The sequence below is a fragment of the Trichoderma aggressivum genome, assembly GCF_033847375.1.
Source record: "Trichoderma aggressivum f. europaeum strain CBS 100526 chromosome Unknown scaffold_002, whole genome shotgun sequence".
NCBI classification, from domain to species: domain Eukaryota; kingdom Fungi; phylum Ascomycota; class Sordariomycetes; order Hypocreales; family Hypocreaceae; genus Trichoderma; species Trichoderma aggressivum.
Window position 1 is genome coordinate 589775 of NW_026946368.1, and position 14874 is coordinate 604648.

The 14874-nt window shown below is 51.8% G+C and overlaps 6 protein-coding genes across 6 annotated transcripts; 3 read left to right on the forward strand and 3 right to left on the reverse strand.

The window, feature by feature from the left end:
* Window positions 1-616: 616 nt before the first annotated feature.
* Window positions 617-2020, reverse strand: Triagg1_983 (uncharacterized protein; the record flags this gene model as incomplete). Its single annotated transcript, XM_062903417.1, has 5 exons — window positions 617-1254; window positions 1310-1493; window positions 1553-1686; window positions 1827-1887; window positions 1964-2020. The coding sequence occupies 5 exons, from the start codon at window positions 2018-2020 to the stop codon at window positions 617-619; spliced, it is 1074 nt and encodes a 357-aa protein (XP_062760207.1).
* A 2304-nt stretch (window positions 2021-4324) lies between these two features.
* Window positions 4325-7822, forward strand: Triagg1_984 (uncharacterized protein; the record flags this gene model as incomplete). Its single annotated transcript, XM_062903428.1, has 2 exons — window positions 4325-4951; window positions 5033-7822. The coding sequence occupies 2 exons, from the start codon at window positions 4325-4327 to the stop codon at window positions 7820-7822; spliced, it is 3417 nt and encodes a 1138-aa protein (XP_062760208.1).
* Window positions 7823-8724: 902 nt separating this feature from the next.
* On the forward strand, window positions 8725-9542 carry Triagg1_985 (uncharacterized protein; the record flags this gene model as incomplete). The annotated part of the gene is made up of 4 exons (XM_062903438.1): window positions 8725-8745; window positions 8806-8891; window positions 8952-9104; window positions 9161-9542. 4 exons carry the CDS (start codon window positions 8725-8727, stop codon window positions 9540-9542), a joined length of 642 nt encoding a protein of 213 aa, XP_062760209.1.
* A 403-nt stretch (window positions 9543-9945) lies between these two features.
* Triagg1_986 (uncharacterized protein) lies at window positions 9946-10774 on the reverse strand (the record flags this gene model as incomplete). The annotated part of the gene is made up of 2 exons (XM_062903449.1): window positions 9946-10673; window positions 10747-10774. The coding sequence occupies 2 exons, from the start codon at window positions 10772-10774 to the stop codon at window positions 9946-9948; spliced, it is 756 nt and encodes a 251-aa protein (XP_062760210.1).
* Window positions 10775-11567: 793 nt separating this feature from the next.
* Triagg1_987 (uncharacterized protein) lies at window positions 11568-12854 on the forward strand (the record flags this gene model as incomplete). The annotated part of the gene is made up of 3 exons (XM_062903461.1): window positions 11568-11805; window positions 11937-12069; window positions 12263-12854. The coding sequence occupies 3 exons, from the start codon at window positions 11568-11570 to the stop codon at window positions 12852-12854; spliced, it is 963 nt and encodes a 320-aa protein (XP_062760211.1).
* Window positions 12855-12969: 115 nt separating this feature from the next.
* Window positions 12970-14359, reverse strand: Triagg1_988 (uncharacterized protein; the record flags this gene model as incomplete). Its single annotated transcript, XM_062903472.1, has 4 exons — window positions 12970-13562; window positions 13622-13952; window positions 14027-14135; window positions 14199-14359. 4 exons carry the CDS (start codon window positions 14357-14359, stop codon window positions 12970-12972), a joined length of 1194 nt encoding a protein of 397 aa, XP_062760212.1.
* Window positions 14360-14874: the final 515 nt, after the last annotated feature.

Here is a 14874-nt window from a genome sequence, read left to right on the forward strand (position 1 = left end):
GGTGCTAAATCAGGTTCTCGACGGCGTAGGATAGGAATATTGTATTGGGAAACACGCATGAATACCGCCAGCCTTCGGAAGAGGAGCGTAGTGCAGCTGCGGCAAATGCCTCTGGTAGCTCAACCATCCTGGATATGACGTCTCGATATCTAGGCCTAATTGTTGTTCCGGGACAATACATTGTGAAGATGGAAGCTGAACAGTTTTTAAGCCAAATGAAGCCTCAGTCTGTATGAGGCCACGGTGGAAGGGCATCCACATGTATATATAGCGACGAAAGATGTTTCATGATGGCGTTTTGAGGTTTGCCCATTCCCCTTGGCCAAATGCGGGTTGGTTATGCAGAATGATACAACAGACATGATCGATGGAGTTGTTGTACTTCATATAAAAATTATGTAACTCATACTAGGTATTAATGAATAGCCACGCGCCAAAAAGACTATTCGAAAGAGACTAAAGCACATTGACCCAACCAGTGATTGTTCCAGCCTTGTCCAAAACTCCCCCGCCGTTCGGCGGCGTTCAAATCGAAATCATCGGCAATTAGCCCTTGCCCACCAAGACTGTTCCCCCTTTTGTTGTTTCATGTTCGCACGGACGATAAGCCGGCATCTTAAGCTGCGAGGATTTCTTGAGTTCGACCTCGCGACTCGCCGTTCATTCCTCCGTCACTACCCAGGGCAGAGTGACGCTCCTCCTCCTCTTCCTCCTCCTCTTCTGCGTCACTATCCATTCTCACCCCTTGTTGTTGCTGAACCCAAGAGCCGTTGTCGTTCAGCGGCACGTCCTGGTGGGACAAGTCGTGACCCTCTTCTCTAGCTCGGATGGTGTTGCGCCGCCGCTGAGAAAGATTGCGGGATCGAGTAGAAAGCTTGGAGCTCACGGCAGCGTTGGAAGTGACCCAGTTGGTGAGAGCATCTTCACAATCCTGGATGATGGCCTTGCTAGCCTCATAACCATCGTACGCAGCTCGGGTCTCGCCAGGAGTCACGGGAGCATCATCGATGAGGTCGAGCAGATGTTTTCCGTAGCCAGCGATAATGGCAACCTTCTCGCAATGCTCGCGGAGGGCATCAAACTGGTAGATATAAGCAGCCTTGACCTTTTCGCGTGTGATATTGGAGAGCTGAGCCTCTGCCACGAGCGATTCGGCCTCAGCGCGAACCAACTCCTGTTCAAGCACCACAATCTTTGGCGAGTTTGGTTCTTTGTACTTTAACTGGGCGATTTGATCGGTGATTTTTTGTTTGCCTGGTGAGGTTAGCCTGTGTTCTAAATCGTCTATTCGACATGGGCTTCGTCTTACGGTCTCGGCTGGGCTGAACCGATGCCTCAATGTTGCGGATGCTCTTCATGGTAACGCGGTATTGGTCGTATCGGTCAACGTACTGGTCCTCTAGCTCGCCAATTTCGTAGAGCAAAACGCCGATCTTGTCGGTGACGTCAGAGACATCTTCGTCGGTAGCCTCGCCCCAAAGGGACAATTGTTGCTATGCACACGTCAGTTGAGCCACGACTTTGGCGATGAAGGATGGGATGCGAAACATACAGCCACTTCCATGCGCTCCTTGGCGACAAGCTCCATACTTCGCATCACGTTCTTCTCCATCTTGACAAGCTGGGACAGTTTCTTGGCCAGGTCCGGCCCGAAGGCGCCACCGGCATTGCGACGAAGAGCATGGCCTGCACCATTGATTAGTCGGCGTAAACACGAGAGTCGCGGTCAAGGCAGGCGTCAAGGGAAGGGTAACAATCGAAGCTCAAGTCATTCGATTGGTGCTAGCGGGGTAGCACAATGCTAGAAGAGCTATCGTAGCACTCACCCAAGCTTCCCTTTCCGAAGAAGCGGCCGGACTTGGTCGACGACGGCGGAGGGGGCGGACTCTATTCATCAGGCTTGTCAGTCCCCAAGCTCCAACAACAGGAGGTCTCAAGATGGCAGATGCCGGCCGATCCATACCTGGAGCTGCGAGGCCGTCGGCGCACGGGACTGGCGCATAGAATATGTTCGATGCATTTTGGCGGTGTGGCTGAGCGCTGACTGCTGCGAATGGCAATGTGTGATGATGGGGGAATAGAATAGACAATGGCGCTGCGGTAGGGATTGGGCGCACAGAAAAGAGCCAGCAAATGGTGTTTGTAGGCGGTATCAATACGGGAAGAAGCCTGGGCTGGCACAGGAGGGGACGGATGGGGAGATGATTATAAGAATGTCACGGCTGGCTGCTTTTTTGGCGGAGCTGGCGGATCGTCATCGGCTGGACAGCTGGTGCGCCTTCGCTACGTCATCCCCGCAGCTCGGGAGCCTGTTTGAGCCTTGAACGAAGAGGAGTCTCTCATCGACGCAGCGCTAGGCCCAATCCAACGCCGCTGGTACTACGGCGACGACGTCAGATCAGGGCCCGGGACCAGCGGACCAGAGTGTCAAGGCGGGTGGTCGAGGGTACCTCTACCTGGCAGCTGTCTAAATGCATGTCTCGGCCGCTGGACTCGACTGGAAGATTCCTGGGCTTGAGACAGACACGACCGCCCGTCTTGTTGGCTGTGATGCGCCATGCCGCATTCAGTTGGAGGACTGCTGGGGAAGATGCTAGCGCGGGCTAGGGGAAAGTGAATCGCAAGCACAAACTCATTTCTGCGTTTTCTTGTTTTTGATTCTGCGGTAGGTAGGGGGAAGCATCTGAAAGAGTGAGACACGATGCGTCATGGACTGCCATTGAGGGTCCTGGCAGCACCAGTCCACAGCCAGCGCTCGCTTCTGTGAGGACGGAGGATTGATGATCCTGTTTAGTTGTAATAACCAAGCTATTCTCCATCTCGCTGCTTCAATTGGTAAAATGACAAGCCATTTGCAGAGACGAGAAATACTGAAAGCTTCTCTGCTCCTGTATCATTTGGCTCAATGCATAGAACACAGAAAGTAGGGGTCCTGCAGCCTTGACTCCCGCAGTGGGGGCAAGTTAATATCCAGAGCTGTGAAATGGAGACGCATCTGCAGCTGTACTCCGTCTGTGAACCTTGCTTCCTTTTTGACGTCTGCCGTTGGTGCACACCAGATGCAAAATCTGCAAACGTGGAGGTTAATCCCTGATGCCGGGAGGCTCGCTTAGCCCTTTTGCTCGCACACAGCAACTCTACAGCCTGGCGAATCCATCCATATCTGGACGGGGATCCACGAGAGCATTGGAGTCTCATGCAGGTACGCAGCTCCACATGTTCGGCACTTGGACTCAAGAGTACGAGTAGCAGCAGTAGCTTGATGACACATCCATCAGATCTGATTCTCAGACCGCGGTTCCTCTCCGGTGTAAGGTGAAGATCCCGTCTGTTTCATGACTGGTGATGGTGTTTTACTGAGCCGAAGGAAAAGAAGATGTACAGTAGAGTAGTGCATGCCACCTGAGGTCCCCAAACGGATGGCTTGTAAACGTCTGCTTCGGCGATAGTGGCGGAATGGATACAAAGAAAAAGCCAAAAAAAAATCCTAGTCTACAAAGAAGATAAGATCGACAAACCCAGAATCCGACATGTGTTGATGCACAAGTACCAACATATCCATTCTTCCAAGTACTAATGCAGTCAATGAAGCAAGTCTTTGCTCTAATACGAGTACACACATGCCGTGCCCCCCAGAAACGCGTCCCCAAATCTGGCCTAGCCGTCCGATTTTCTTTGTGGACTTGGATCATAAACTCTGGCCAATCACCAACAGCCCGGCCCGACCAACCAGGGCTCGCGTGCTCGCTCCGGCTTCTCAATCCAGGACGCGATCTGGAAGCCTCTCGATTTCGCGATCTCTAGAATCCCAAGCGCCAGTTGTTGGGTGGCCTTTCTTTGATCAGCAGCGCTGCACTGCACGGAAATGCTCTGCTAATCCAATCCCCCCCTCTTCGGTGCAGCGGTCGCTGGGATTGGGCTTGTGTTGCGTTTTGTTTTGTGGCTTGGGCTCAGGAATCAGAGGCGGCGCCTTGCAGTTGCAGTTGGACCACACGGCCAAATCTCGTTCCATCCAATTTCACCCAGAAATCCTCAGCCTCAGCCTCACATGAGTTCCGCACCGCCCATCGCTCGCCCGCCTTGATTCCTCACCGTCAATTCAACGGCGTGCCAATACATACTTGCTGCTATTCTTTCGTTCCATTACACTTTTCACACACTCTCTCGTGGCCTCTCATCTCATCTCATGCAGACCCTGACCCTTTTCCGTGCCTCGGCCGTTCATTTAGACTCGGGTCTGCGGCATCCTTCGCCCGTCTGGCCGACAGCACTGCTGTAACACAAACACAAACACTGCAAACGAATTAATTTTCGACAGGCAAGGATGATGCCCCACGGAGCACAAGTATTCGCAGCATCCGAAGATGGCGGCCCAAGCCACCTGGGCCATCCAGACTTGACTAGCGGATCTGGCGTCGCGGTTTCGACCAGAGGTCCCATTAGCCCTCCTCCATTGTCCAGAACCTGCTCGTCTGCTCCTCCTGCTCCGGCTCCCTGCATCGGTGACGTCCCCAGCGGTTGGACACCTACGGCTCTCCCTGATCGCGCGTCCATGCCCTTGGCTGACCGCGTTGCTGAACATGCGCCCGTCATGCCAGAGAAACCTGGTGTCGCATCTGCATCTGCATCTAGCGCCAGTCCAGTTCGCAACATGCCGCCCCCATTGACCGCCGCAACGCCGTCGCGAGATGGCTACCGCCAGCCAGAAGCAGTGCAGACGCCCAAGGCTCAGACGGTTCCAGTGACGGAGTGGACTGTCCAGACGCTCGCCAAACAGCTCACGACCTTCAACCAGGAAGTCCGGAGAGACCACGCGCAGCTCGTCGCCCACGCCATTGAGTCCGCAAAGTGCAGAGAGTGGCGCACGCATCATGGGCTGGATCTCTTTCGCGAGCTGGAGACTCACCCGAACCCAGAGCTCAAGGGGAAGCAAATCAAAATCAAATTCAAGGTCAGAACCCGTTGCCAACATTTGAAATTTGAAGCTTGAAATCGGATGTTTGAGCATTGAGAATTGACTTCCCCCGCTTAGCACCACAACAAGAATAAAAAGGATCACAAGGACGTTCGCTACAACGTGATTTGCATCAAGACCAACAAGGACGCTGTCCCGTCTTACAGATTCCACCACGTGGAAATCAAGAAGAACGTGCTGATGCCAAACACCATGCTGACATTTGTTCCCCATCTGCGCGATCTCGAAGGCTCTGAAGAGGCCAAGTACAACCTTTGGCTTAAAGAATTGGAGGACATTGACCTCAAATCAGGCTTCAAGCCCATGAACCGCGACGAAAAATTTGTCGCAATCATCCAGGCCGAGCGCGCTGCGACTCTTTCGCTCTACTTGGATATGTGGCTCAAGAAGCTCAACATACCACTCTGCAACAAATCCACTCTCATCAGCTACATGGCAAGCCAGGCATCCGATGACGCGATAACTCCCCAGCAAAAGACGGATATCATCAGATCCCAAGGGGATGGGAACAGGATGACGCCAGAGGCGCGCAGGGCGGCAGAGATGTTCACCGCTGCATTTCAGCTGGCCTTTAAGGAAAACCAACCGCAGTTGAAGCAGATCGAGTTGCGCAAGGTGCTATTTCTCGACGAGTCTGTCGATAGTGTCATGGACAACAAGCCCGCGGCCAAGGACGTTTCCATCATCCAGCAAGATAGTGAAGATGAGGTTGTCGAGTCCAATTTGGCCACGTACTGCATTTTGGGGTGCCTCATCTGCTTCAGCCATTCCTGCGATCACGGCGAATACGACCACCAAAACTGGAAACGCACCTTTTCCTTGTCGTCTTGCGCGCCGTTGTCAGATATTTTGAAGAGGAAACGAATAGCGGCAGCGGGCGCTAATATGATTGCTGACGTGCCTTGTCAGCGAAGGTGCTATCGTCTGAAGATTCCCCCTGATCCAAGTGTGGTGGTGAAGCCATGGACTGAAGACGAGCGCACTCTCCTGCGATCTTTGTACATCACGACCGATTTCAGCAAAGCCACGATGGACCCCATCTGTCTCGCGACCGAATTCTTGAACCGCAACTGCGATGAGGTGTACGCGGAGTTTCTTTCCTTAAACATCGTGATACCCGAACCGGAACCCACAGAACCCCCTCGTCCGCGAAACATTTCATGGTATGACCGTAAGCGAAAGATGCTCCTCGGAGACTGGCAGGACCATACCATCACTCACGAACACCAGCGGCGTGAATTACTCGAACCATGCTCTCACGATGGCCCATGCGCCCCAAAAATATGCTCATGTGTGGATGCCGGGGTTTTGTGCGAAAGGTTCTGCGGCTGCACGGAGGCAAACTGCCTTTACAAGTTCACAGGGTGTGCCTGTCACTCCCAGGGCAAGACGTGTCTTTCTAAACAGAAAGAAAAGCCATGTATATGTGTGCAACTCAACCGTGAGTGTGATCCGCAGCTGTGCGGTTCATGCGGCGCCTTTGAACGTGCCGATCCCGCCAACGCTGAAGACGAGTGGCTGCACTCTACGGGGTGCCAAAACTGTGACTTACAGCGAGGAAGGCACAAGGTTGTCCTTCTCGGACAAAGTCAACTTGAAGGGGTTGGCTACGGACTGTTTACTGCCGAGGATATTGCACAAGACGAATTCATCGTCGAGTATGTTGGGGAGCTGATCACCCACGACGAGGGTGTCCGTCGTGAAGCAAGGCGTGGCGACGTGTTTGACGAAGAATCCAACATATCATACGTATTTACGCTGCTCGAAAATGAGGGTATCTGGGTTGACGCAGCCATCTACGGCAATCTGAGTCGATATATCAACCACGCTTCGGAACACGACACACGGGGATGCAACATCACTCCGCGTATTCTCTATGTAAACGGCGAATTTCGAATCAAGTTTACCGCTCTTAGGGATATCAAGGCCGGAGAGGAGCTCTTTTTCAATTACGGAGAGAACTTTCCCAATCTTACCAAGAAGCTGCTTGATACCAAGTCTGGAGAGAAGCCGGGAGGGCCAAGAAAGGCTGGTCGGCCAAAGCGTGCCGAAACTGGTGATCGAGTGGCACGCAAAGTACCCAAGATCGAACACAAAAAGGTGGGAAGGCCAAAGTCAAAAAAGAAGAAGGAGACGACTGTGAGGACGACTACGACGACGACGACGACGACTACGACGACGGCAACTACTCTGATGGAGGCAACGACGGTCTCGGATGAAGATTCTGCGGCTGTCCAGCAAATGATGGAGGAGACTCTTACTCGCAAGCGAAAGCGCCACACGTTGTTCGACTCAGAGGAGGAGGAATACCACCCACCTGGCACGGACGCAACGTCGTTTGTGGCAGAATCGGGCGTCGACTCCGAAGGGGGGGATCTTCTTGGTTCGAAGCGGCTTCGGAAGACAACTAGATCACAGAGAGTCAAGGAGCCCGAAACACCATCTCAGGCCGTGAAAGGGGAGGAGCCAAAACCTCGAGGCAAACGAGGAGGAGCCCGACCTGGTAGCGGGCGACCTAGAAAGCACCCTCGGATCATCCAAAGGCCAAAAGAACCATCCCAGCCTGTTCAGCCTACCCAACCTGCTGAGCTCCTTCAACAGTCTACTCAAGAGGCCCTGCTTGAAGCAGATACCAGCGCGCCTACTCCCGTACAACCGCCAGCCCCTGCACCCTCAACACCGAAGCAAAACAGGATAAGCCGCGGGCACGAACCTGAGGATGCCATTGAAATCGAAGATAGCGAAGACCAGGACGATCAAGATGACCAGGATGACCAGGATTTAGCCACGAGGAACAGGACGTCTAGGAATAGACGATTACCGGCGAAGTTTAGGGAGGAGGCATAGTAACGGGGTAAAGGTCACTGGGATTAGGAGTTGTAAAAAGAAAGGAATCAATATTTATAGAACAATTTACGGGGGCCGATCTGGGTTGCGTATTGAACCAGATACTGAATGAAGCTAGAGCGTTGTTTTGTATGGATTATTACATAATGCTTATACCTTGACAGAAGAGTCCAAAGAATCATCATACCGTGGCCTCAAACAGTACCTGACAGGGTGCTTGTAGAGAAATTACAGGCATGTGAAAACATGTGCTCAATATGACGACGCCAGCTACAAGGTACTTTTATGTGGACGTTGGTAGAAATGTGGCGCAGAACTGTCTGCCTTGGTCAAAGCCCTGTTTCGGGGTCTCAGGCCATGTATCCTTTGACTGTGAGCAGCTCTCGGCGCTATCGTGTGTTGTTGTCAATTTTGCATATTTGCAGCGTTCAATTAGATGAAGCCGTAAATCTATATACTTGGCCAATGATCTGTTGATATCAAAAGAACAGTTCAACATTAGAGCTACAGGCAGTATTCTAGAGTATGTGCTTGACTGCTGGCATTAAAGCCACATCTCTGTAGCGGGGGCGGGGCGGACCCCAGCCACAAAACAGGAAACGATGACGTGGGTGATTCGACACGCAACGGAGCTGCACAGCTGAGGTACCTGAACCCACAACGAACTGAACACTTTACCTGGAATTCGAGTTTTTTTCTTCCATCTTCCTCTTCTATCCTTCCGCCTACAAAAGCAGCGGATTGACTTGACAAACTCTTCGCATTTCTCTGCACCAAACGCCCATCTGTCCTCTGCCTTTGTCTATCGAAAGCTGAATTGTCGTTCTTGAGCTTCCCGCGCTACCCCCGCCGACAAACAAAAACAAGAGCTCGCAATTGGAGGCCATTGCCCCGACACCACGATGACGCTCTACTACACTCTTGTATGTTTACGATGCCAGATGGAGAGAGAAATGTGCTTTGAAGGGCTAACGAGATACAAGGTGTTTGGCCTTCTCATGGCTGAGATGGGCCTGTTTATGCTGCTGCTTATTCCCCTCCCGTTCAACATCAAGCGGAGGATCTTTACGTACGATGCCCGACAGCACCCGATGTGCTTTTGAAGCACGCGCTGACGAGATTACCATAGCTTCATTTCCGAGAGCCCGTTGATCGCCAAAGTACAGTACTGGATGAAGATTACCTTTGTCTTCATCCTCATCCTCTTCGTCGACAGCCTCAACCGCGTCTACCGGGTGCAGCTTGAAGTTATGGCTGCGCACGAGCAGGGCATTAAGGGAAAGTGAGTGTCCCCTTGGAAACCCGGAATTAACACTTCCTTTCTAACGACATCAATAGCGCTGCCGCTGTCATGGGATCCGAGCGTCTCGAGGTCCAGGCGCGCAAGTTTTACTCCCAGCGCAACATGTACCTCTGCGGCTTCACGCTGTTCCTTTCCTTGATTCTCAACCGCACCTACGTCATGATCCTTGAAGTCATGCGCCTGGAGGATAAGCTAAAGACCTACGAGGGCACCAGCAAGAACACCAAGGAGAGCGAGAAATTGGCTGTCGCCGGCAAGCCCGGCGAGCTTGCTGCTCTCAAGGAGAAGCTCGAGAAGAAGGACCAGGATCTCCAGAACCTCAAGAAGCAGGCCGAGCAGCTCAACAAGGCCTACGGCGAGCTCAGCGACAAGTACGCCTCTACTCAGGTTGACGGCGAAAGCCGAAAGAGCAGATAAGCCATGCAATCATGTGCTTTGCAAAAAAAAAAGGATGTTCGTGGACTAGCACTGAATCTTTCAGTGACAAACGAAATGATCAAATCCACAAAGAAGTGAAATAGGGCGGAATCATTCCGGCCGACACATTGGCTCTTCCGGTTTTAGGAAACTATTTATTACACTTGCGGAAAGCTAAGGAAGAGCAAGTTTATCTGGCAGGATGGCGTAGGATGACTTGATATGGGTTAGGATGTATGGGTTTATCTGGTTTGGAGTCTCCTGACTAACTCTGTATATTACTCGATTCAAATTCACCGCTTTCATTCGGAACTACTCTTTTTTTTCCCAACACTGGGCCTCCGCATAATATGTCGACTCTGGCATATTTTATTTACTGCTATTGAACTACAACGTTCTTATTTTACCATGGCCATTCTGCGCCATTGATGCTAACAAACTTGCTAGTATCGGCATCTCTCTTCCCCTGAATGATATCTCGACAGCTCTCGCCACTCACACTCGGCTCAAGCGCACCTTGTTTACGACGCTCTTCGGGCGTGCCCGTCAGCCCTGTAGCCACAAACTCGGGGTCAAAGGCAAAAACCTTGACACCGTGGTCCTTTAATTCGAAAGCATCGCAAGCGGCCAGCATATTGAGAGCCGTCTTGCTCATGCGGTACTCGACACCACTGAAGCCGTAATACGGGTTTTTGGGGTCCAACCTGGCGCCGATGGAGCCCAAGCCGCTTGACACATAGACAATGCGCTTCTCCTTGACCTCGCCCTCTGGTTGAACCGTCAAGAGAGGCTTGAACGCCTCGGTTACGGCAAAGGGCGCAACGGTGTTGATCTCGAGCGTGTTTCGAAGTCGAGTCAGCGAATCGGGGCTTTCGTCGACGATGCCGGCGTTGTTGACGAGGATATCCAAGCGGCCGGCCTCTGCCTTGACCGTCGCGGCGGCATTGGCGATGGACGAGGATGAGGAGACGTCGAGGGGGAGGACGGAGACGGAGCTGCCGTTGTTAGGGTGTAGCTTGGCTGCGGCGGTTTTGCCTTTGGTGACGTCGCGGGAGCCGAGGAAGACGTGGTAGGGGATGGGGGATTCGACGAGGGCTTTGACGATTTCGTAGCCGATGCCACGGTTGGCGCCTTGGATTTAGCTGAGTGTTAGTTCTTTTTGTGCTTTGGGGGTAGTTTGGGTTAGATGGAGGGATGGATGTACCAGTGACGAGAACGACGCTTGCAGACATGTTTTGATAAAGTACTGGGATGTATGGATATAGAGTGGATGGATCTCTCTCTTGTATGAAGTCTCTCCTCCAGCCTTTATATCTACGCGATTGTTGCATCCCGTATCACTACCCATTAATGAAGCCATATTCCCATGCTGTGATAGAGCACTCGGCCTCCGGAGTTAAGAACGTTTACAAATGCAACCACATGAGAAGAACGAGAACATGCTCCTAGAGTATTCGGCGTCTGATGATGGTCGGAGATAGAGCCGTGGCCCCGTTTCCTGTTCAAGGTGCTTCACGCGAGCCGAACCTTAAGGCCGTATTGTAAAAGTCTCCGGAGCGTATCTGAGCTTGGATTGTTGTTTTTCCCGCTTTGTAATTGAGACTATGGAGGAGCGGATCTAGGAGGTTTGATTGAGCGAGGTGCGTGGGGAGTTGATGTGTGCCGATTTGAGAACCAACATGTTGGTTGACAAAAATAAGGAGACAGGATGGCGAGGCGTTTGTATGGGCATTGTTGTGGATAGTAATAATGACTCTTTACGGAGAGAATCTTGACTAAATGGCTAAAAGACCATTTATTCTATAGAGTGTAATGATCTCTTTATTCTTGTCAGATCATTGTATTCATCTGCATCTACTAGCATCCTCTATATCAGAAGTTGACCGTCATCAGCAGCTATTTTTGTCCATGTTTGAAAACATCCCCGCTATTTCCCTAGTCCAGCGGATTGCCGATCCTACGGGAACTGCTAATAAGCACCCAATCTAATCCGTTTTCCCACAGGCTGGCTCAGCTTCAGCCCAAATGCTTCAGTCAACATCGCGTCTCACCAGGATCCTCGCACCCCGAAATCCGAAGCCTCGCTGTCCATTATCAAGGCATTACCTAATATCCACCTTCCAGAAACCCATTTTCAACGCGCTGCGAGATTTCACTGGCAGAAGTATGAGTTCTTCAAGCGTAGTTCCCCACAGTGAAATCACAAAGGAGCAGTTTGCGTCGTATCTAAGTCAATATCCGAGCCTGGTTGAGGCGATTCCCGGTACGTGTGACTTTGTCTTCAGCAATGTTCAGAACGAGCACATTCAGTCACGCGTCTGATGTACTTGGCTGGTATTGAATTTAAAGGGATTCTTGAACTAACCAGGGCAAATACACATGCGTGCGCAACAGCCAAAAATGGTCAAAAGACGCTCTCTGAGCTGGACCAGTACCGCTATGTAGATGCGGTGGACACGTTTAACCTGAAGAAGCCCAAGCGCGAGATGGACCTTGATGATGTCAAATTGCTGGTAGAATGGAAGCTGTAAGTTGGCATGTGATTTCATCGTTGTTCCCATTGTCTTCCATCACGATGTGTACCTGTATTGACGCTCGATGACACACTCCCATATACATGGATCTTCATCACGCGATATAGCATGCCCTTCATCTTACATCTCACCTCCCAAACTACCATGTATGCATACGAAACTAAAACAAAACCTCCCTCTTCATAGACGACATGGCAAATTCCGCCCAACGCTCATGTCCCTCGTCTCCTCCAACCCTCCCTCAGCCTCTCAAACAATCCAGTTCGCCATCAAATTCTACTCGTCTTCCAAAGACATCGGCAGCGGTGTCAGACTCCTATCCGACCTCAAGGGCGTTGGCCCCGCCACGGCCTCGCTGCTCCTCTCTGTCCACGATCCCGAGAGGGTCATATTCTTTTCCGACGAGGCCTTTTACTGGTTGTGCTGCGAGGGCAAGAAGGCGCCCATCAAGTATAACCCCAAAGAGTATCTGGCCTTGCGTACCGAAGCGGAGGCTTTGGCCAACAGACTCGGCGTGTCGGCGATGGATATCGAAAAGGTGGCGTATGTTTTGATGAAGAAGCAGGAGACGACGAAAGATTCAAAGGCAGTTACTGGAGCTAAAACCAAGGCACCGGTCAAGGAGTCGGCTTCCACCTCGTCGTCGGCGAAGAAGAGAAAGACGGCTTCCGTTGAAGAGAGTGAAAAGAAGCAGAAAAGATCAGACGAGAAAGTCGTGAAGAAGGATATGGCGGAGGGTAATGCATCTTTGAGGAGGTCAAAGAGATTGAGAAAGTGAAGACGACGATATCGGTCCAAGGTTGTTGTTCTATGTCAGAGGCTCATGGATGTGTAGCCTCCCCATTGTATGTATATTAACCATATTTTTCTATCATGATGTGATATTATCTAAACTACGGTAATAAATCAACGACTAATCTTCCTCCACTGATTTCGCCCGCCCTCATCCTATCTAGTCCCTTGTTGACGCCGTCGAATCCGCTCTCTACGCCTAATATGGGAGGCGGCTTGATGAGGCCCTGCTCCAACAACCGTTCCAGCCATAGTACGAGCGCTTCACCAACCGAAGGAACTGAATGGAAAATTTTGATAGGGACGGTGTGATAGGCAATTCCCTCCGGAGCTGTCTCTTTCGGCAGCCCTGTCAATCCCACAAGATGCGACGTCTGCCTCTTGGACTCTCGAGGCGTGTCTGGAGGCGAAGGGGGCGCATCGGCGAGCTTCTTTTGGCGGGTGAGGGCATCGAGCAGGATTGTGGCAGACTCGCGTCCGCGTGTATCGAGCGCAAAGCGAAGCTGGGTGCCGACGCTGGAGTTGATGATTTCGACTGCTCGGTTGGTGTCGTGGCTGTCGACGAGGAGGTCCGGTCTTTGCGCGGAGCAGCCGGAGATGCGGAGGCCGTGCTTGGCTGTGTCCACGATGGTGACGACTTTGAGACCTGCTAGGCGTGCCAGCTGGACGGTGATGTTGGCTGATGTGGATGATCCTACAATATGATGAGTTACATATAACTGAAGGATGGAGACTGTTATAGTTGTTACATACCTCCCCAGACAGCCACCCAGTCTCCTGGAACAGCCCTTTCGGCATCGGTGATGCCTTGTAAGCACTCCGTTCTTACATCCTCTGGTATGCTTTCCGGCGGAACAGAGCGCATGAGCTGAAGCAGGTCTGGACCGTCGAGTATAGATGAAAAGTCAACGCCCATGCATATCCCTAGTGTAATCGCAGCAGCAGAGAAGGCGACGCCCAAGCCGGCAGCCTGCTGGAACGAGATGGACGGAGGTATCCTTGCGACATTGTAATCTGAGGAGACGACGTATTCTTGGTAAGCAGCTTTGCGGAGGTCGCGGTAGTCGGTTGATATGGCTAATACCTGTGTAGATGGTTTGTTAGAATGCGCTCGCTTGAGACTTTGTCTTCGTTTCTTTTGACTTGGGAATATCATACTCTGTCGCCTTCTTTTAGACGAGAGTCTCTCCGGGGAGTTGTTACGATTCGGCCGGCAAGTTCTCGGCCGGCGATATAAGGCAATGTTGCGATGCCAAAGTTAAAGTCTCTATAACACGGTGGCACGTGTTAGTGATCTCTGCGCAAACAAATGAAACAGGCATTTTCATACGGTGATTTCCAGTCGATCGGGTTCAACCCTATCGTGTGTGTTCTGATAAGTGTCTCGTCCGCCTCCGCCAACTCAGGGATCTCATATTCGGAAACTTGATAAGCCTGTCGTGGTCCGTGAAGAAGCAGGACGCTTTGTGCTTTTACAGGCTCTGCCGCCATGATGGAATTTTAGATGGAAATAACACCAGAGACGATGATTTGGGAGAAAAAGAAGAAGAAAAAAAGCACCTAGGGGAGAAAAGAAAGTTGCTTATCAAAACAAATCGTATACTGCAGCACCGGTGCCGAAATCCCACGCCTCTCCGCGCCTCCGCGGCTGCATCTCAAATCAACCCCAGTCGCTCCAGATTTGGCTAACGAGATGCATAATCACTCGGCATTATCTCCAGTGACGATGGGAAACAGCTCCCCGATAAAGCCGCTTTCGGAGGTTCGTCAGCGCAGCTACTGTGACGAGGTGTCACCTTTGGCGAGGGGCCTGGTTTGGTGCCAGGATTGCGTGATTGCTCACCAACCTTGCTCATGGCCCGGCGGCGTTGGTGAGCCCACTCGAGTGCAGGTCACAACATCGGCTATTGGGATTGCTTGAGTACAAAATGGATAGGGAAATGGGCGTTTGCGATGATGATGCGAGCGCCATGCATGGTTAATTAGCTGCTAGATCTCTTTGTTTT